The 21,479-nt window shown below is 42.0% G+C and overlaps 1 protein-coding gene across 1 annotated transcript; it reads left to right on the plus strand.

Moving 5' to 3' along the window:
* The first annotated feature begins 473 nt into the window (after positions 1-473).
* LOC139459695 (uncharacterized) lies at positions 474-17,685 on the plus strand. Its single transcript, XM_071241327.1, has 10 exons — positions 474-604; positions 3,782-4,095; positions 5,992-6,159; positions 7,084-7,208; positions 7,734-7,907; positions 9,616-9,731; positions 10,735-10,789; positions 11,052-11,276; positions 12,249-12,375; positions 13,648-17,685. Exons 2-10 carry the CDS (start codon positions 3,812-3,814, stop codon positions 13,718-13,720), a joined length of 1,347 nt encoding a protein of 448 aa, XP_071097428.1. The 5' UTR covers positions 474-604; positions 3,782-3,811; the 3' UTR covers positions 13,721-17,685.
* Positions 17,686-21,479: the final 3,794 nt, after the last annotated feature.

A 21,479-nucleotide genomic window follows, 5' to 3' on the forward strand; every position in this document is an offset into this window, starting at 1 on the left:
GTCTGACCACACGATCCCGTTAGTCGCCTCTTACGACAAGCATAGTCGCCTTTAACGGCAAGCATGGGCTGCTGAAAAGCTATTCCAACCCGGATCTTCAAGGGTCCATAAGAGTATGGAAAATTAAGCGGTATCGTGTATTGCATCAACGACATAAATATGTATAAGTCCCAGCTTTGCTATGGTATTAATTCAATGTGAATAAGAATACATTTCAGATGAATGTACAAAGAATAACCCCGACATACAAAACCATTTCTTGGAAAACCTAAGCATTATTTCAATGTGTTATTGCGACAGGCAGCGCGTACCTTTAAACCACATAAAGACCAGCCAATGAACCGTAAAGCTTGCAGTGCATGATATCGATCTCAATGACCCGGGACGACGTCCGTTGCCACAAGCAACGCCGATACAATATGGTGGAAGCCATTGGGTATTGTATTCTTTCAGATCTGACGTAAATAGACCTCACTTAACGACGTAAACGAATATTTCACAAGTCTCAACACAACATCATAACAGTCGGCAAACTCGGCTGCAGGATTTTTACGACATCGGACACGTACGCTGCATACACTCACGTCGAGCTGAGGCATCCACTGTAAGTACACATATGTTTACAAAGATCCTGAGGTAGAATCCATCTGGTTTGCTATGCTGTTGGCACAAACTGCCTGGCATGTTATTCGACAGCAGCTGAACAATTGATTGGCCGACTGATCGGTTCTTGATAATTGCCTTTGTGGTGTGTTCTTAACTGCCACTTTGCATGACATATTATCACTGCTGTGAACACGCGCATTGTTTCTTGTTTGGCGGCGAATGGAGTTTGTGTCGTCCGGTTATTCTTGGTCGTAGGCGTTTGTAATTTCTGTGGTTCTCAGAAAATAATGGAATGAACGAATGGTTGGTCAAGTTGGTCAACGACACGGCCATCAATGTTACACGTCAGTAATAGCACGAGATTGACCAGTGGCTGAAGTTGTGAAGAACGACAACGCCATGGGGGTACGGTGACCCACAGTCAATGCGGTGAGGTGAGGTGAAATGGGGTTTAACGTCGCGTCCAAGATTATTGCACTTATATAGCGACGTGCATGCACGTGTATGTGTGGCTGCTTGTACTAGTCCGGACTGATGCCGATTTATAGTGCTATCTCACTGAGATACCATGCCGCAGTTTAACATGAATACCCCACTCGGACACAGTTTACTGACTCCGAGACGACCAGTCCTTGTTTTAGCCCCTTAATGCCGAGCGCCAGGCAGGGTAACAACAAGTACCATCTTTTAACGTCTTTTGGTATGACGCGGCTGGGGATCGAACCCCTGATCTTCCGCTCTCCGGGCGGACGCTCTACGATTAGACCACGGAGGCGGTCCCACAGTCAATGAAGGAATATAGCCTGATCACACGATGTCTATCGAAGGATAAACGTGTCTCCTTGGCATCTTCTCTGACCAAGACTCCCAGCAGGGGAGAGGATATGGATCCGTAGTCAAATGCAAACTGCCTGGCAAAAGAGAGTATAAACTTAAATTAGATTTGACTAACAGATTACAAACGTTATCAAAAGATTACAAGGCTGAACGACTATGCTTGTCGTAAGAGGCGACTAACGGGATCGGGTGGTCAAGCTCCCTGACGTGGTTGGTGCATGTCATCGATCCCAATTGCGTGGATCGATGGTCATGTTGTCAATCAGTTTATCGTCAGCAACCCATGCTTGCTGTAAGAGGCGATTATGCATGTCGTAAGAGGCGACTAACGGGATCGGGTGGTCAGGGTCATTGACTTGGTTGATGCATGTCATCGTATCCAAATTGCGTGGATCGATGCTCATGACATCAGTCACTGGATGGTCGAGACTCGATAATTTACAGACCACAGTCATATAGCTGGGATATTACTGAGTGGGGCGTTAAACAACAAACAAACAAAACAAACTAGGCTGAAAACAGTCACGACATTGCAGTCTCAAGTCCCAAAACACAACTATGACACCCGTTTCAAATACACCACCATCGAATAACCATTTCTGGTTTGTGTCAATATTAGCCACAATGAACATGAGTGTATCCTTTCTGTAGCAGGCAGTTTGTCATCGGAGTGGAGTAATGAGAGGTGATGTCGAATCAACAAGTGTTGAACAGCCTCGAGAACAGTTTATATATTTATTTATACGTGTGGAATAGCATAATGGGTTGTTAAAATTATGGAAACATAGATGTGTAAGAAGAACAGCCACGAATTGAGTAGAATTTCAATATTAATGTATAATTTGATAGTTCATTTAATGTTTTAACATATGGATTGTTTCCTCTTTAATGTCCTTGTTAAATAGTTGTAATATGTGATTCGCTAAGGTTGAAAGATTTACGATCAGACAAAAAGAAATTATCCTTTTTTAATTTAGATATAAATGTATTTTTCTTTGGAGATATTCTTTTCTATGTTGATAAAATTCTGCGAGAAAATTACCTTCGTGAGATTTAAGTGTTACTTACAATATGTGTTGTGTTTATTTTTGTGGGTACAATACGCTGTAAGATTTTGATAAATTCTAACGTGTAATACCTCACCATGGCGCGGTAGTGTATTCACTCGGTGTAGCGCGTGGTTGGACGTGAATGTCCCACCCCACTGTGCCAGTCATTGTGTAACTATGCTGCCATATTCATGCCGTATAGAATATCAGTTCTGAGTCATAGGAACCCGACTGACATTATAACCAGACGCATGTGGGGTACCGTCGGTGGCCATTGACTGTGGTATTTGTATTGGGACATTTAGAAACACGATTGCGAAATGATAAATGATAAATAATGTATGTAGAATTATAGCTTATCTCATGGTGTGATCTGACGAAATTGATTTATTTATGAATGTGGCAGTCACGACTGAAAGTGTCAGCTTTATTCATGTGACGGTAATAAATACGTATGTTAGTTTATATGACGGCGATCTGTAAATAATCAAGTGTGGACCAGACAATCCAGTGATTGGCTGAAAACAGCCGCCCAATCACTGCACACATATGGACCAAAACAACTATGACACCCGTATCAAATACATCCCCGTGGAATAACAATTTCTTATTTTCTTTGTCTCATTTTTAGCCTCAATCATAAATGGATGTATTCTATATTTTGCCCGGCTGTTTAATTCCCAATATTTTCATTAAGAATATAAAAGAATGATTCTTCAAGAACGACTTATGTCTTGGCACTATTTTCACTAAATTTCGATGTTAGCATATAAAGATTACTATTAGATCATCTTAACTTGACATTTGACTGGACTCGGGTTTCAGACCAAAGGCTAACGTCGGAGGCTTTTGGGTGTGAGTGAGTGAGTGAGTGAGTGAGTGAGTGAGTGAGTGAGTGAGTTGGGTTTAACGCCGCTTTTAACATTATTCCAGTTATATCACGGCGTGTCAGCTTAATGTGGGAGGAAAGCCCGAAGTGATGCAGGTCTCAGACGTTTACCTCTTCGGTGAAACCCACGAGCACAGGTATGGTGCTGACAAACCTAGAAACATAATCGGGGCGAACCGGGATTCGAACCCAGAATCATAGGTTTCTGGCGTGTCCAGGGGCCGCAACTCTGCACAGCGAATCGCGGCGCCTTAGACGACTGGGCCACCCGTGCCCCCCTTTTGGGTGTGTCAAGTAGAGGTGGGAGACATGTATCACTACATGAGTAGAAACCACTAAGAGTCTTTTTTGATCAATGCACACAACCGCCCTGGTCTAAACGTTGTCGTCTTTATTTCAGGTTCAAATCTGAAATACTGTGAGCTTCAAAATGTCCGAAAAACCACCAGCACACACCAAGGAAGAAGAAGCGAAAGGGTCAGTTTCCTATGATGATGATGCGCCGGGGGGAAGTGTCAGCGCTGCCACCCCTAAAGATTTCCAATCTGGACCACAAGCTCCACCATCTTTCGAGGAAGTCATGGGACAAAACCTGACGTCTTTTATCCCTGCACAGCCGGAGTTACCTCCCCTGTGCCACATCGACATCATGCCGATGGTGGTCGATCCGGGGAACATCCGGTACAAGAAGTCGCCGATTTTTCAACCCTTCAGGTGAGGGAAGTCAGTTTCGATTAAAAATGATGTGTCATAAATCAGTTATTGTAACTAATGGTCATGCCGTGTGAATAACGAATATAATTTTTTTTTTAAATTTGTCAAAGTCAGTTGTCTGTCGCACCGCAAGTCACGTATCAGATTTGTATTCCTCAGCAGCCCCAGAATAACTTGATCATGGATTTGAACCCAAGACCAATCGCCTTTACGATTACCCGTGGAGATCCGGGGAAGAATAGGTCTTCAGCAACCCATGCTTGCCGTAAAAGGCGACTATGCTTGTCGTAAAAGGCGACTTACGGGATCGGGTGGTCAGGCTCGCTGACTTGGTTGATCCAGGTCATCGGTCCCAATTGCGCGGATCGATGATCATGATATCAATCACTGGATTGTCTGGTCCAGACTCGATTATTTACAGACCGCCGTCTTATACCTGTAATATCGCTGAGTGCGGCGTAAAACAACAAACCAAACCAAGCCTTTACGAATCTGTCTTGTTGGTCATTGGTCGAAGGCTTTGCATCTCGCTATGCAGAGTCATGATCCCCAGGTTATGTGTTCGAACCCCAGATTCGTCACGATTATGAACCTTGGTTGATAGTACCATATCTGTGCGTATCACCAAAATGGTAACGGCGACGACCCGCTTGGCTTCTGGGCTTATAACCACCTAAAGCTGACATGCCGTGATATATCTGTAATACTGTTCAACAAAGCGTTAGACACTCATTCATTAACTCATCCATTTCTATGGATGTGTTTTACATTTTTGATTTGTATTCACAACCACATTTTCATATTCTGCCCACGCCGTCTAAGGCGCATCAGTTACATGTAGAGAGTTGCGTCCCTTAGGCACGCCAGAAACCTGTGGTAGTGGGTTCGAATCCCGGTTCGACCCGATATTTTGCTAGGTTTGTCAGCACCATAACTGTGCAAGTGGGTTTAAAAAAACTGGTAAACGTGTAAGACCTGCATCACTTCGGGCTTCCCTCCCACATATGCATTAACCTGACACTCCGTGCTCTAACTGGAAAATACTGTTCAAAGCGGCGTTAAACCAAACTCACTCACTCTTATTTGATAACTTTATAAAGTCACTAAATTAACAGTTATCAATATTTTGATTGATCAACTGCTGTGATTCTTGTGGAAATCATTTCACAGATAACGATGTTCTTCTCATTTGTGGTTGTTTACGTAAATTAACAATTATCGATGTCGTTGATTGTCAAACCAATATTGGTGCATGTTTTATTGTCACTTAATTGTACCGTTGTGCATTGTCCGGCAACAAACACATATTTTTGTAAAGCAAATTATGGTTTGTTTGTTTGTTTGTTGTTTAAAGCCGCAGTCAGCAATATTACAGCTATAAGACGGCGGTCCGTAAATAATCGAGTCTGGACCAGACAGTCCAGTGATTGACATCATGAGCAATTGGGATGCGATGACATGCATCAACCGCGTCAGCGAGCCTGACCATCCGATCCCGTTAGTCGCCTCTTACGACAAGCATAGTCGCCTTTTACGGCAAGTATAGGTTGCTGAAGACCAATTCTACCCCGAAATCTTCACGGGTATGTAAATTATGAGACTGACGGGTGCAACAGGTATGGCAGGACATGATTACCCTTTTGGCAAAAAACCTGTGTCATCAGCGTTTTCAGCGTTCCATTCTTATAATTGTCACCGGTGTTTTGCCTTTATGCCCAGTGGAATAGTCGGATAATCGAGACTTGTCATTGTCTGGCGTTGACGTTATATATTTTCCAATCAAATGTTGTTTAAAATAGATTAACAGATGCCACTGCACTTTGCAATCAAATGTTGTTTAAAATAGATTAACAGATGCCACTGCACTTTGCAATCAAATGTTGTGTTTGTTGGCAGCTCCATCATCACTGGTGCTAACGTGTGGCTGCTGCAACACCCGGAGCTCCTGTGCTGGAAGTGTGAGACTGTCGAGAGAAAGATTGACTCAGGGACAAAGGTCAATCTTGGGGTCATGACCCACCACGAATCAGCTGAAGGCTTCAACGCCCACGTGATGGGATTGAGGTACGTTTACATGAACAACAACCTGACTACCCTTGTTAGGTCTAGACAAGGATCAGCGTAAAATAGTAAGATGTACATCACTTGTCAGAATATATATATACCTAAACTCTTTAAAAAGTGGGGGATCATAAAATATAGATCTATTTGAACAGAAATAAGTGTTGACGTTTTGTTTGTTTGTTTAACGCCGCACTCAGCGATATTCCAGCTATATGACGGCGGTCTGCAAATAATCGAGTCTGGACCACACAATCCAGTGATTTACATCATGAACATCGATCCACGCAATTGGGATCGATGCCATGTATCAACCAAGTCAGCGAGCCTGACCACCCGATCCCGTTAGTCGCCTTTCACGACAAGCATAGTCGCCTTTTACGGCAAGCATGGGTTGCTGAAAACCTATTCTACTCCTGATCTTCACGGCAGATGACTCGTATTTGGTGTAGGGGCGGTCGGGTAGCCCAGTGGTTAAAGCGTTTGCTCGTCACCCGGAAAACCCGGGTTCGATTCCCGACATGGGTACAATGTGTGAAGCCCATTTCCGGTGTCCCCCGCCGTGATATTGCTGGAATATTGCTAAAAGCGGCGTTTAACCATACTCACTCACGTATTTGGTATAGAACTGAAATGTTGCAAACTAAACATTGTAGGTTTTCGTGTTTTTCAACATTTAAGGCGAACACCAGGTATCATCACTTTCATCACCAGGTATCATCACTTTCATCACAGTGATCGATAAACACGTGCAAAAAGATAGTCTGAATCGTACAGTCCTCTGCTTTCAGCAGGATTTCTTATGATTCCGGAAAGAGTTTGGTCGATGTTTTTCTATGAACATGTAACTGAATACTGCTGGTATTTAGGTTGTTGTGACATAAATGTAAAAGTGGCATATTTTATAATTGTCTCATTTCCCCTCAGAATCTGGTTCGTGAAGAAGATGGATGGGTCCCCTCCTCAGCAACTCGGCCTTGTTAATGTCGTACCCGAAGGAGGGATTACTGAGTGCATTGGCAAAGTCAACACGTCCGTTAGGTCCTTACCAGGTGAGCTTCATTTCATTTTATGTCGCATCTAATACAGTGGAATAGTGTTGATATATACGTTTCCACGGAACCTTTTCTTATATACGAGTTTGGGGTCTACCAGAATACGATCAGGTGAGGTTAAATGAGGTTGAACTTATTATTTCACGTTTTAGCGCGTGCGTGCGTGCGTGCGTGCGTGCGTGTGTGTATGTGCTTGTACTAATCCGGACTAATGCCGGTTATGTAGTACTAGCCCACTGAGATACAATGCCGCATATTACATTAATATGAAGACCCGGTTCAAATATTGTTTTCAGTAATACAGCCTCTGACATTCACATTAATGTGGTCTTTAACAACTGGGGCTTTGATAATTATTAGTTTTCGATTTGAATAGGACACCTTCAATGGTATCGTCCTCACCTATATTGGTGATCCTTAGTTGTGTTGAGTATATCAGTACAGTGATGCATGATAATACACACTAAGTGCTGATATTTAATTCTGGGCTGAAGTCTTTAGTTTATCAGTCAAATCTTTCAGGTGCAATCCTGAACATCGAGACAGCGACCTTGAAATACTCCATCGGCTACAGCAAGTTTGACCCCGAGTGTACCTGCTACTGCGAGAATGGAGCCGACGGTTTACGCGCCAGAAAAACCAAGCAGATCATGAGGGTGTTCTACGTTGTTGGGCAGTCGAGGAATGAAACAGTTTGTAAGTCACGTGTTGTAGTGACGTGTATTTTTAAAAATGTGCATTAGATCTGGGATTGTTTTTGCGACAGTAATGTATGGAATACATTAAGGGACATTCTCGCGATCTCGACATTCTGAAACGAGCTAAATATGCCAAAACACAAGAATGCGAGATATTGAGAAAATGAAATGTCACATTCTCGCGATTTCGTCTTTTTGTGGCCTAATTTGACAAATCGAGATTGCGAGATTTTTCATAATGTCCAAATCTCGCATTCTCGCGTTGGCGACCTATGACCATAAGTGCTATGTATCAAAAACACGAGCATGCGAGATCACCAAATGGCCAAATCTCGCGTTCTCGCGATCTCGCATTTTTGGCATATTTAGCTCGTTTCCAAAAGTCGAGATTGCGAGAATGTCCCTAACAGTGTTCCATAGTAATGCATTTATATTTATCATTGGCTGAGTCACTATTTTAAGTGAGTACAATAGTTTCACAGACTGCCATACTCTAGTTATGTAGTACTGTTGCCTGTAAAAGTGCATTATAATGTGTGTTGGATTTCACGTTTCGTGAACGCTGTACATATTTGTTGCGTTGATCTTTGTGACTTAATTTGTTTTGGGATATAAAACGAAAGAAGTGAAAGTTCACAGAAAGGTTAACAGATTACGAAGCACCTGAATCCAAACACTGCCATTAATCTTCATATTGTAGCACTTCTTATGCTGTCCCAACCCAAACACCTCTATATCCATTGATAGTCTCCCCAAAACAAATTACACGGGTCAGTGGCTACACGGATTACACTGAGCCATGGAGAAACCACTCATGCATGGTTAAACAACCCAGGCATCGTGAAGCTCTATAAATTAGACGACCCGGGTAGTTATCGATAGGATGGTGTTCACTTCGCACAGAATGACGTAGTCATGGCTAACGGGGTTCAGTAAAGTATTTACGAAGAAGAAAGGAAGAAAAATATTTTATGAACGTGTCACTGGATGTGCATAAAATCAGTAACATTGCAAATATGGCATGAATTAAAAATACATCTACCGGCCAGCATTGGCCTACGAGACACGAATAAACATGAACGTGTTACATCAATAGTTAAAATAAAAAATAAAAAATAAAAAATATACATCAATGCATTAAGACGGGATTAATTGGGTAGTGACATGATATTAAGAAAGTGTGTGACAACGACGCTTATACATTTTTGTTAGTAAAACGGCTAACTTATTACATAGTGAATCATTATTCATTATATAATTAAACTGGTCCGTTGGATTAAGTTGTAGGAAGGAGATCTAAACTAGAAATAGAATTAAACAAATTGTAACGTAGGTCTGAGTAAAGATCACAAGTTACAAGGAAGAGTATTTCATTCTCAACACAGTTGGTACAAAACTTGCAGAGTGTATTTACTAAAGGTGTTACAGGTTTTGTGTATTGTGTTTTAGGTATACAGGGCTAGCGATGTTCACTGAAGCATGAATTGACGATTATCTGCCGAAACAGATTCAATTGGGAGTAAAGGGCAAAATAGCTGTGAAACCTTTATGAATAGATCACTGAAAATCAGGTGATCGCGGAAAGGGTTATCATATACTTCCCTACCGTTAGCATCCGCCATCCACACAATAAACCAATTCATTTTTTTAAGCAAAACATTTGAGGACATGGTACCTCTTAGTTCTACTTACTCTTCCTCCTCCAGTTATGAAGGAGATTCAGCCGAGGCAGGTGCGCTTCACCGGCACCAAGTCATCAACCAAGTTTGAACCATTCTCTGCAGTGGTGGAACAAGCTCGGGTGTGGTTACAAAGTCAAGCCGTGAGTAATCAATCAAAGAATGTCCATTATCATAATAGCAGCGCCTTTCTAAATCTAACCTTAAGTCGTTATGACTGAGTTCGAGAGGGATGTGTGGGTCTAACACCGCAGTGATATGTCAAAATGATATCGGTGTGGGTGGGGTGGGGGTGATTGTTTGAGCCCCAACTCTCTCACTCTCTCCTACCTCTCTATCCTCTCACTGTCCCCCGCTCTCTGTCTTCATTCTTCCCCTTCCCTCTTCCTCCGCATTCTCCATTCGACCTCTCTTCTCGCTGTCATTTCCGTTCTCCTCCTCCCTCCCTGCCTTCTTATATCATTCGCTCCTCGCTCCCATCCCACTTTCTCTTTTCTCGCTCTCATCCCTCCTTCTCATTCTGCTCTCTCTCTCTCTCTTCTCACACTCTCACCTCACGCTCCAATAACTCTCTCCTTGTTCTCTCCCTTCCTTCTCGCTATCACCCGTCACGCTCCACTCTCTCTCTCTCTCTCTCTCTCTCGAACCTCCCGCTCCAATCATTCTCTCTCTCCGCCCTCTCCCTTGCTTCTCACTATCCCCGTCACGCTCCTCCTCTGTCTCTCTCTCTGGCATCTCCCGCTCCAATTACTCTCTATCTCCTCGCTCTCTCCCTTGCTCTTTCGCTTGCTCCTCACTATCCCCGTCACGCTCACCAATCTCTCTAGCTCTCTGTCTCTCTCTCTTTCTCTTCTCACACTCACACTTCATACTCTAATCACTCTCTCACCTCGCCCTCTCCCTTGCTTCCCACTTTCATCCAATCACGCTCCAATCTCTCTCGCTCTCTCTGTCTCTCTCTTTCTCGTCTCACTCTCACCCCACGCTCCAATCACTCTCTTTCACCGCTATCCCCCTTGCGTCCTACTATCCCCCGTCACGCTACTATCGCTCTCTCTCCTAGTTCTCTCCCGTCGTTCTCTCCCTCTCCTGAACATTGTATATTTAACGCAGGAAAATAAAGACATGTACGCGTTTGTGTCGCAGGGTATCCGAGTTGTCAACATTGAAACACGAGACATCCAGGCAAGGGATCATCAAGGTATGACTAAATAACATAGGCTGTTCATCACAGTTACCATATCAATACAACGTTTGCTATCTAAAAACACGTGTAACCACGAGAAGGCAAAAAGCCCACACAAATGACATTTTTTCTTGCGTCTTAAAAAATTAAAAAAGTGGATTTGCCATATGCAATCGTAACGCGAAAATATCCGTTGCTGCGTGGTATTGCTGAGGTAAATTCAGGACAAATATGCATTAAAATAAATAAAAACCAACAATTCTTGTTCAACTTGCAGGGAAAATAGACATTTTCTCCGAGAAAACAGACGACTTTTTGTCAAACTCCGACTGCATATATGTCAGGGTACTGCGCATCTTCTATGTCAATACACCGGAAGTGACGTCATATGCTGGCACCTTCTTATCATCGCGCCTCTTCGCCCCAGGAAAGGGCGGAGAAAAGGGTTTCGAAAACATGAATCAGACAATGGGAAGAATAGCCAACTGGTTGGCAGTCAATCGTAAGTAGAGCAATTCCCTGAATGCTTTTGGCATAGTGAAGAAAAGGTGACCCTTTATCATTTAACTGTTTTACCTTGACGTTTCTAAAGACCCCATTCAAGTCAGCGGGGTCTGTCTTAATAGTTTGTAAATCTTGCTTGTGATGCGTTTGATATTTATCGTTTTTTGACTATAAATATATTGTCCATTATTTTCTTAATTTCCCATTTTCATAATTTCCCATAAAATGCGTGATGTCACGACTTTGTGTGTGTTCCTGTTAAAACGGCGAAGCAAGGTGAAACAAGGTGAGGTGAAATGGGGTTTATCGCCGCGTTTAAGATTAGTACATTTATATAGCGACGTGCGTGCACGTGTGTGTGACTGCATGTACTAGTTCGGACTAATGCGGGTTTTTTGGTGCTAGCCCACTGAGATGCCATGCCGCAGTTTAACATTGATACCCTACTCAGACACAGACTCAGACACATACATACTGACTACGTCCCGAGTAGTTAATGCCGGCGCCAGGCAAGGTAACAACAAGTACCATCTTTCAAGTCTTTCGCTATGACGCGGCCGGTGATAAAACGCTAGAACACGGAGACGGCCTCACGTCCATACGATCCACTCCAGCAACTCAAGCTGCCTCCATCAGGAACTGAAACACCTTCACTCAGATCAGCCTGTGATGTCAGTATCGTTTGGCCACTGGTTGTAGGCTGGTTTTCGCTGTGCAGAGTTGCGTTCCTTAGGTGTGCCAGAAACCTATGATCATGGGTCGGAATCCCAGTCCGCCCCCATTATGTTTCTAGGTCTGTCTGCACCATACCCGTGCCCGTGGGTTTCACCAATACGTCTGAAGCCTGCATCACTTTAGCTGACATGCCGTGACTCACTCACTCACTCACTCACTCACTCACTCGTCCATTCACCCGTCCACTCACTCGCTTACTCATAGCTGTCGATAAATTGACGTCTATCTGTTTCAGCGCTGCCAATATTCAGCGTCGAGACGGTGTTGTTCCCAACAACCCTAGGGGGAGCAGGTTTGAACGAAGAACGCGTAGACTACGGGCTGGTTGAAGGCGGGGGAAAGCGGTGGCTCACGGCTATCAGGTGTGTACATGTATCAGGGACGATCTGAATCTCATTATTACTTTATCCCGCGTGGCATGTTATGAAGCGCACGTATAATACTCATATGCTTAAGATGAAACTTTGTCTAAGAGATTCTTTAACTTGAGACTCCAAAGCTTAGCAGCTCGTTCTGTAGAGTTGCGTCCCTTAGTCGCATCTGGAGCAAACAACTGTCACACCATTACGTACTTCTTTTAAATATGTAATAAAAAGGGATATATTGTTTACCTACACCAAGTGGTGTGACAGAATTGTGGTTAATGCGTTCGCTAGTTTACCCAGTTCTTCCAATATTGCTGTACCCGCTGTACATTGGAACATTATTGAACGCAACGTGAAATCAAAGCCACTCACATCAATCGAAGTATATACCCGTAAAGATCCGAGTTAGAATAGGTCTTCGGCAACCCTTGCTTTCGTAATAGGTGACTAACGGGATCGGGTGGTCAGGCACGCTGGCTTGGTTGAAGCATGTCATCGTATCCCAATTACGTGGATCGATGCTTATGATATCAATCACTAGATTGTCTGGTCCAGACTCGATTATTTACAAACCGCCGTCATATAGCTGAGTGCGGCGTTATACAACAATGTTTTTAAATAATCGAAGTATCGTGTAAGGGTCGGCGGGTCTGTGTGATGGTTACAGTCTTCGCTTGTTCCAGAAGGCCCGACGTCTGACTCATGGGATATGTACAATGCGTGAATACCATTCGTAGGATAGCCTAGTGGATAAAGCGTTCGCTCGTCACACCGAAGACCCGCTATCAATTCCCCACATGGGTACAATGTGTGAAGCCCATTTTCGGTGTCCCTCACCGTGATAATGTTGGAAGATTGCTAAAAGCGGCATAAAACCATACTCACCCCTGGTGCCCCTCTTCGTGGTGTTGCTTGAATAATGCTAGTGAGTGGGTGCGCTTGATTTTACGGCGCTTTTAGCAATATTCCCGCACTATCACGGCGGGGGACACCAGAAATGGGCTTCACACATTTTACCCATGTCGGGAATCGAACCCGGGTCTCCGACGTGACGAGCGAACGCTTTAACCACTAGGCTACCCGAACGCCCCTTGAACAATACTAAGAGCGGCTTAACTCGCAATTCACTCACACCCAGACAAAGATTCTATAAGATTGGACAGCTTTCAACAATAGCTAATGAAGCGGTAGTAAAATACTGATATGTATCGTGTTGTTCGGCCCATTCTGATTATTCTCCATTCCCTCAATCTGAACGGTGTGTTGTAGGTTATATTTCCCCGTGCCTTGCCCAGAGGAGGTCGTCGTGCAGAAGCAGTCCGGCACGTGCACGGTGTTGTGAGTGTGGGAGACGGAGGGACATGCACAACACTCTTTGCTGGGGAATCGTTGCCATGGTTTCAACCTATTCCACCTAACTTGTATGGTTTTGTGCCATTCTTCGAATATTGTTCCATTGCTGTCAGATCATTTGATGCTGAATCAAGATGTTAGAGTTACGTCTAAGATATGTTACGAAACCCTAAATAGTCTACCCCTAAATACACGTACCACTTAAAATGATAATGAACATAATAATAATTTACTCAAAGGGGATCTGGGGATATGCGATATTCATTGCTCGCTGTGTTTGTTAAAGAATATAAAAGTAATTTGACATTAAGTTTTATAAAACAAATCTCTCTTAGGACATACTAGATCATCTAAAAATAATGCTTTGTCGTTCACAAACACCTTGCTTCTTTCTATAGAAATGTATGGTATATCTTGAAGCACTGGCTGTGACAATGTTCTGTCTCAAACAGAACGACCCCCGAACCCCACCCCACCCAATCCGGACACCCCGAATATTAAATGGATGTCCCCTTACCCCAGGGTCGTTGGCTTGCAACTTCCTTCCCGATTTGTCCGTCTATCTCCATGTTCCATTGATGCAGTGCTGTTTCACTTCTCTTCAACACTGGCTGTGATGCGCGAATGCTAGAGATGACTCCAGTCCACCGTGCTGCTGATACTGGTACTGCTGATATATACACTGAAGGTAGTGATGCTGATCTGGATGAAACTCCAGAATGTGAAGTATCAGTCTATACTTTCAGCCTCTATGCTGAATCTTAAAGTATGTTTTTTTGTCATAATGACCCTGCTGGGTGTGTTTATAAATATTATCATCTTTTCGATACAAATGGATATCGTTTTTGAAAAAATAGGAAACATCCCTTTTAGGTTCATGCTCCTCGTAGAATAAATAAATAAATTTTAGCGAATTTTTGTTAAATGATATTGTTAACTTATGCAAAATAGCTTACATGTGTTGTGAAGCCCTTTTCTGGTGCCTCCCGCCGTGATATTGCTGGAATATTGCAAAAAGCAGCGTAAAACCACACCCACTCACTCACTCTTATATGTGTAATAAATTTTGATTTTATTTTCATTCAGTCGAGTTTCAGTCGCTAATGGAAAAAAAATATCAATAATGAAAATAATAAAAGCAAATAATAAAAAAAACCCAGCCAGGCTGATTGTAGCTGATTGTAGAAATGATCCTTTGTCCAAAGAATTGTGATGATGGTAGAGCATGTTATCCCAGGATTATGTTCTGTCTGGTATGTCTGGTAGATCTGGTGTTAACACCGTCTGGGTGATCGATGGCGGGTCGGCATCATAGAAGCAAGAAAAGAAAAGAAAGAAAATTGTTTTATTTAAGTTTCACCCGGCATTGTATACAATAATATTTCAATTTGGTAAAATACAGGCAGAATAACGCCAGCCGGCCTATAAAGGCCTATGAGACACATGTTACACAATAAAAAGCATGTAATATAAAAAAAGAAGTTTATAAAACCACTTAAGTGCATTGGAAATACTAAGAAAATTAGAGTTACGAACCATGGGGTTTTATAAATTATGTAACGAGGGACTTACGACGGTTATACATTTTAGACAATGATACGGCTATTTTCTTACACAGGGAATTAGTGGACATAAGGTAAAGAAGCTGGTCAGCTGTGGACAGCTGAGGGAATATAGGTGCTGTTGGGTTTCACCAAGATGCAAGAATGTCAATGACCTGCCCCCTTCCTCACATATTAACCTACTGATCGTGTATTTGGAACAGTGCTGTAATTACATTAAACCTATCCGTCTTGAAAGAAAAATAATCAATGTTTTTTCAGACACATATGTTTATTTCACTTTCAAAACTATCATATTTCATCAATGTGTTGGAGTATTCCGTTTCTGCTGTTATTTTGTGATGCAAATTTCATGTCTATTTTTACCCTACATGTGATCGTGCCTTGTATTATTTTGCACACCAACACATATACTCCTCAAAATAAGTGAAAGAACACCCGAACCTTTCACATGACCATGGCAGATTAACTCCAGTCATAGGAAACAAATCGGGTGTTCTTTAACTTCTTTTGAATAGTATATATTTTATAACTGATCGTACAAGCGGTAGAAGTCAAGGTGTACAGTAAAATGTCTACTCACACCCCGACTGTATGTGCGTACAGTCTGTTATGATCATCTGTACAATGTGGCATGGTCCCGTAGTTTTCGCGCTTCGACGAGAAGAGTAGCCTCCCTTCGATTGCGAACGTGTTGTGCACGCTGACAAAAACTTCGTCTGTGTCCAGTTTGCGAAAAATGAATGTATGCTGACCTTTATAGACAAGTGTCGACATGTGATGAAGCTGCGGAGTCTGTATAATCTATGTATATATTTTGATCTAAACTGTGATATTATTTTGTATTTATATATCATAACATATACCTCAAATGGATATTTCACTCGAGTGAAATAACAAGTACACATGCTTCATAAAAGATTAGTCCCGGTTGCCTATACTTCAAGAAAATGTTATTTTCTTTGAAAATGAACATTGTGAATCTATAAGTTGATTTCCCAATCTGTCACGCATGTTGCCAAGTACCAGCCAGTGCTAGCTATAGCTTCAAGTGAACACAGAAGAAAAGACTGGTTGGAGAATATTCTAAAAAAAAATTAATCCACTGTTATGGTTCAGAAAAAAACCGAGCACGACGTAATACCCCGTAGTAATGCCCCGTGATAAATGTCCCGGAGTGATACCCCGTGATAATTGTCCACGAGTAATGCCACGTGATAATTTTCCCAGAGTAATGCCCAGTGATAACTGTCCCGCAATAATACCCCATGATATTTGTCCCAGAGTAATGCCCAGTGATAACTGTCCCGAAGTGATCCACCGTGATATTTATCCCGGAGTAATGCCCCGTGATAAATGTCCCGAAGTAATTCCCCGTGATAGTTGCCCCGGAGTAATGCCCCGTGATAATTGTCCCGAAGTGATCCACCGTGGTATTTTTATCCCGGAGTAGTGCCCCGAGATATTTGTCCCGAAGTAATGCCCCGTGGTAATTGTCCCGGAGTAATGCCCCGAGATATTTGTCCCTGAGTAAAGTTCGATGACATTTTCCCGGAGTAATGCCCAGTCTTATTTGTCTTTGAGTAAAGCTCCATGACATTTTCCATGAGTAATGCCCCGTGATAATTGTTCTGGAGTAATGTCCGGTAATATTTGTCCCAAAGTAATGCCTCGTGATAAGTGTACGAGAATGATGCCCCGTGATATTTGTCCCTGAGTTAAGCCCCGTGGTATTTATCTCGGAGTAATGCCCTGTGCTACTTGTCCCTGTATAATGCCCGTGATATTTGTCCCAACGTAATGCCTCGTGATATTTGTCCCAACGTAATGCCCCGTGATATTTGTCACTAAGTAATGTCCCGTGGTAGAATATCCACTAACACTCTCGGATTAAATAATCCCTGATAAACCTAGCTCCCTAACCCAGGAACTAGATATGTAATTATCATTTATGTAAATGCTTCTACTGGTGTCATCTGTTATGGAAATATGAGTTATGAATTAACGTCCACCACTACATTCCGTTTAACAATAACACATCTTAACGTGTGTTCACTAAAACTAACACAAAACATCTTAATGCCATGCGAACAGATGATAATATTATATATAATTCATATAGACTAATGCTCAACCTACAAGAGATGTCATTTTAAGAATCTTATATATAATATCACAAACTATTTCTACTTTGTTGAACATATATACATTATATACAACTGTTGATACACGTCACGTGATACCCTGCACAATGTGCCAAAGTGTTAGACCCAGGTCACGTGATCCGTCCCCACCATTGGCGTCGTCGTATGCCTCTGACATTGATTAAACTGAAAATTCACCCATTCTTATTTTTTTGTCAGTTTGAATAAACAGTTTATATGTCAAGCCGTAAAAACGTGTTTAATTCTTTTCTGCTTATGCAGCTCTGGATTCTAACTACTCCGAAAATGAGTGGCTTCATTCGCTGTGACGACTTCGTGTCAACATTGTAACATATTGTACACTATTATATTAAATATAAAAAAAATACGAATTGAAAGAGAATAAATCCCCGAGGCAGTTTTGAAAAGGACATTATACAACCATCAGCACATCTCGTCCATGGTTGATGAACATGTTCGAGGACTTAATGAATAAGGTTTTACGTCTTTCCACATGGACGTGTTGTTTTGACTAAAAACGCACAGCTGGTGTACCTGTTCGTCATCGAACCCAGTTACCTCGCTCATATCTATGAGTACAATCAAATCTCATTGTATCCAACAGGACTATGTGTGTGAGCACCATACTTGTGCTCGTGGCTTCGCGAAAGTGGTAAACATCTGAGACCTGCATCAATTTTTTTTCCCACATTAAGTTGACACGCTGTGATATAACTGGAATACACTAACAGTTCCAAGCGGAAATAAACCCAACTCACTCATTCGAACCTGTTCCTTGATTATAAGTGTTACTGGTGTACTAAACGTGTTCGCTTGTACTTATATTTGTTTTCCTTTGGCCCCGTGAGTGTGAGTGAGTGAGTTTGATTTTACGCCGCTTTTAGCAATATTCGAGCAATATCACGGCAGGGGACACCAGAAATGGGCTTCACACATTGTACCACTGTCGGGAATCGAACCCGGGTCTTCGGCGTGACGAGCGAACGCTTTAACCACTAGGCTACCCGACCGCCCCTTGGCCCCGTGAGTCAGATATTAGTGTAACTAAAACATTGGATAAATTGCTTGATTCAAGCCTTTCTCGTGGAACCCTGTGGGGCATCGAGGTCACCATGCCTCGTTCCATTCAGTACAGTTCCGTCGACAGTTCACGTGTGCGTGCGTGTGTGTGTGTGTAGCCCACTGAAATACCATGCCACGGTTTAACATGGATACCGCACTCAGACACAGTACATTGACTCCGAGCTGACCAGTCTTGTTTTATCCCCTTAAAGGCCGAGCGCTTGCAGGGTAACATCAAGTATCTTTTAACGTCTTACGGCATGACGGGACTCGATCAGGTACAGCAGCCCGTCTTTATATAGAATAAATGTTGCATACTGGCGTTAAACAATGTATACTTACTCGCACACTTCCTCGTGGACACTTAATGCAAAGACCATTGAAAATGCATCGAATTATCTGTAGTTCGACACAAGCAGGGTGCGTTATTACACTGCCTTGAAGACGCTACCATTTGTTACATCGCCACAACATATTTAGAATACGGAAATAATGTTAACTTACAGTGACATTTTCGCTATCGTTTATAGATTTATGTTATTCGAGATCATTGAGCCTCTGTATCCCATCTGCCGAACGAACGCAAACACCAATAACGGTTAACAATAATACTGTCAACACAATCGTGATCACCACAACTGCAGATATATTTTATACTACATCTAAGCCTCTCATAAATTTAAATGCTATGCGAAATATGTTTCAAGTAAAAACATATATGTAGATATTGTGAATTTTAAATTCTGATCATCCAATAAATTATTCTACATATATTCCCCAAGGGTTAGACACGTGCGACATATGCTCACCTGCCATCAAGCGATGGTAACTTAGAATCGATTTAAAACATATATGGAAATGAAATTGAGACTTTTTTATTTGCTCTCAATTTCGTGTGAGAGGGAATTTGACATACAGCTGAAATCATGATCCTCTGTGCTTGTTCACATTTAACTATGACCATATGTTCTTTGTTTCGTTTCCCAGCATGTAACTTGATATGATCTCAGCGAAATGTTGTCGGAGTTGAAATGATTTACACTGCATATTCGCATAATTATTTCCCCAGAAAAAGTGTCTTGTCATAAAGTATGTACTTGCGCGCATATCATCTATCCGTTGATACTAGTCGTTGATAATGTCATGTGAAATGATGGGCTAGTGAAATATCGAAACGGCTTGTGTTATATATATTTATATAGGACATCTCGTTCATAGTTGAAGCTTTAAAAGTTGCGTTTCAAATGAATCATTTACGGATTGAATAGATATAGAAACCGGTTGACAGATGTTATGTTTTGTGTATGATGGATGTTGATGGTGAGGAAATTGACCACCCGATTCTTTTTTGTCCCTCATGGTTTGTTGGGGACCTATATTCTTTCTCGGAAACCCCCACGGGTAGTTTGGAGTGAGTGAATGAGTATGGTTTTACGCCGCTTTTAGAAATATTCCAGCAATATCACGGCGGGGGACACCAGAAATGGGCTTCACACATTGTACCCATGTCGGGAATCGAACCCAGGTCTTCGGTGTGACAAGCGAACGCTTTAACCACTAGGCTACCCGACCGCCCCGGGTAGTTTGGATTGCCTATTGATGATTTTCATTCTCCTTTTGATTTAAATCGATTATATATGATACCATCAATAAACGTTTTTTTCCATATACCATAGTCTTATTTTCGTTAAAAACTGACGAAGACGTTACAATCAAATCATTATAAAATTTACATCAAATTACGAAACTAATTTTGTTTTAGGAATACCTACAACTTGTATTTCCTGTTAAAAGCAGCACACATTTCCTTGAGCACAAACAACAGAAAATTTTTTTTTTGTCTCACCATTACGGACCGACGGTGTTTAAAACATTAATAATATATTTATACCAACAGTAATCCACCAGTTCTGTCCTTTACGTCAGTTCTCATTATTTTCCACTCTTACTCAAGACATTTTTAATTTTCAATATTTTCTTTGACGTTTTTCTAAGGCATCATTCGTCAATAAAAGAGGTCTAACACGCGCTCCTTGCATTACCCCCGTATGGATCACTGCTGTCCTAATCTCTTCAATAACACTCGATCGCTCTGAGCAGGTTCTGACAGTGTTCCCTGCACACACAGATCACTAGACCATATCTCCACAAAGACATTCAGCCAATTTTGAAACATGTTTACATTACGCAGCCTCTGCGATCGTTTGAGCTAAGCCCAAGCATTAAAGATTTCCCACTAGGTTATTTCGTTTCGAGCGCACGGCCAGTCCTAATATTTGTTACACGAGACATTTCATACACGTGATACGCCGTTGAAATGCTGACGTCGGTGTTTGCCGAACGCCTTGTCATTAAGTGGAGGTTGTGACATGCAAGACTACATGTTTTAATTACCAAACGAATCATATATCCAGCAATTTGCATTATTAATGTTTGGAAATATAACAGCTCTAAAAACAATGAATATTATGGCCACATTAACGTGTGCGCCAGGTAATACAATTAACAGGATGGTTGTCCCATTAAAGCCACTCGCCGTTCTAAAACTGTTATTTCATAGTTAATTCGCAGATGTTCTTTAATAACATGTCATCAAGTGTCAGTCATCTCTACTCCTGCAAACTAGGTGTATGGAAATTGATTTAAGTCGTTATTTGTTATCTTAGTAATAAGATCCGACGGTCAACGAGAATGATAGTCACACAAGGTGTGCAGTAAGCGGATCGAATCCGTAACTTTAGAGGTGGCAACAGTTAAGCACCAACAGCTGGACTATTCCAGTCAAAATTTCGAATAAAGGCACGTGAAAGAGTGTGCCGCTCACAGGTCATAAATCAGGTTAAGTTAAGCTTGTTTTGCTTTTGTTTGTTTGTTTGTTTGTTGTTTAACGCCGCCCTCAACGATATTCCAGCTTCATGACGGCGGTCTGTAAATAATCTGGAGTCTGGACAAGACAATC

Source organism: Haliotis cracherodii, unplaced genomic scaffold, assembly GCF_022045235.1.
Source record: "Haliotis cracherodii isolate W230 unplaced genomic scaffold, xgHalCrac1.p SCAF_13, whole genome shotgun sequence".
NCBI lineage: Eukaryota > Metazoa > Mollusca > Gastropoda > Lepetellida > Haliotidae > Haliotis > Haliotis cracherodii.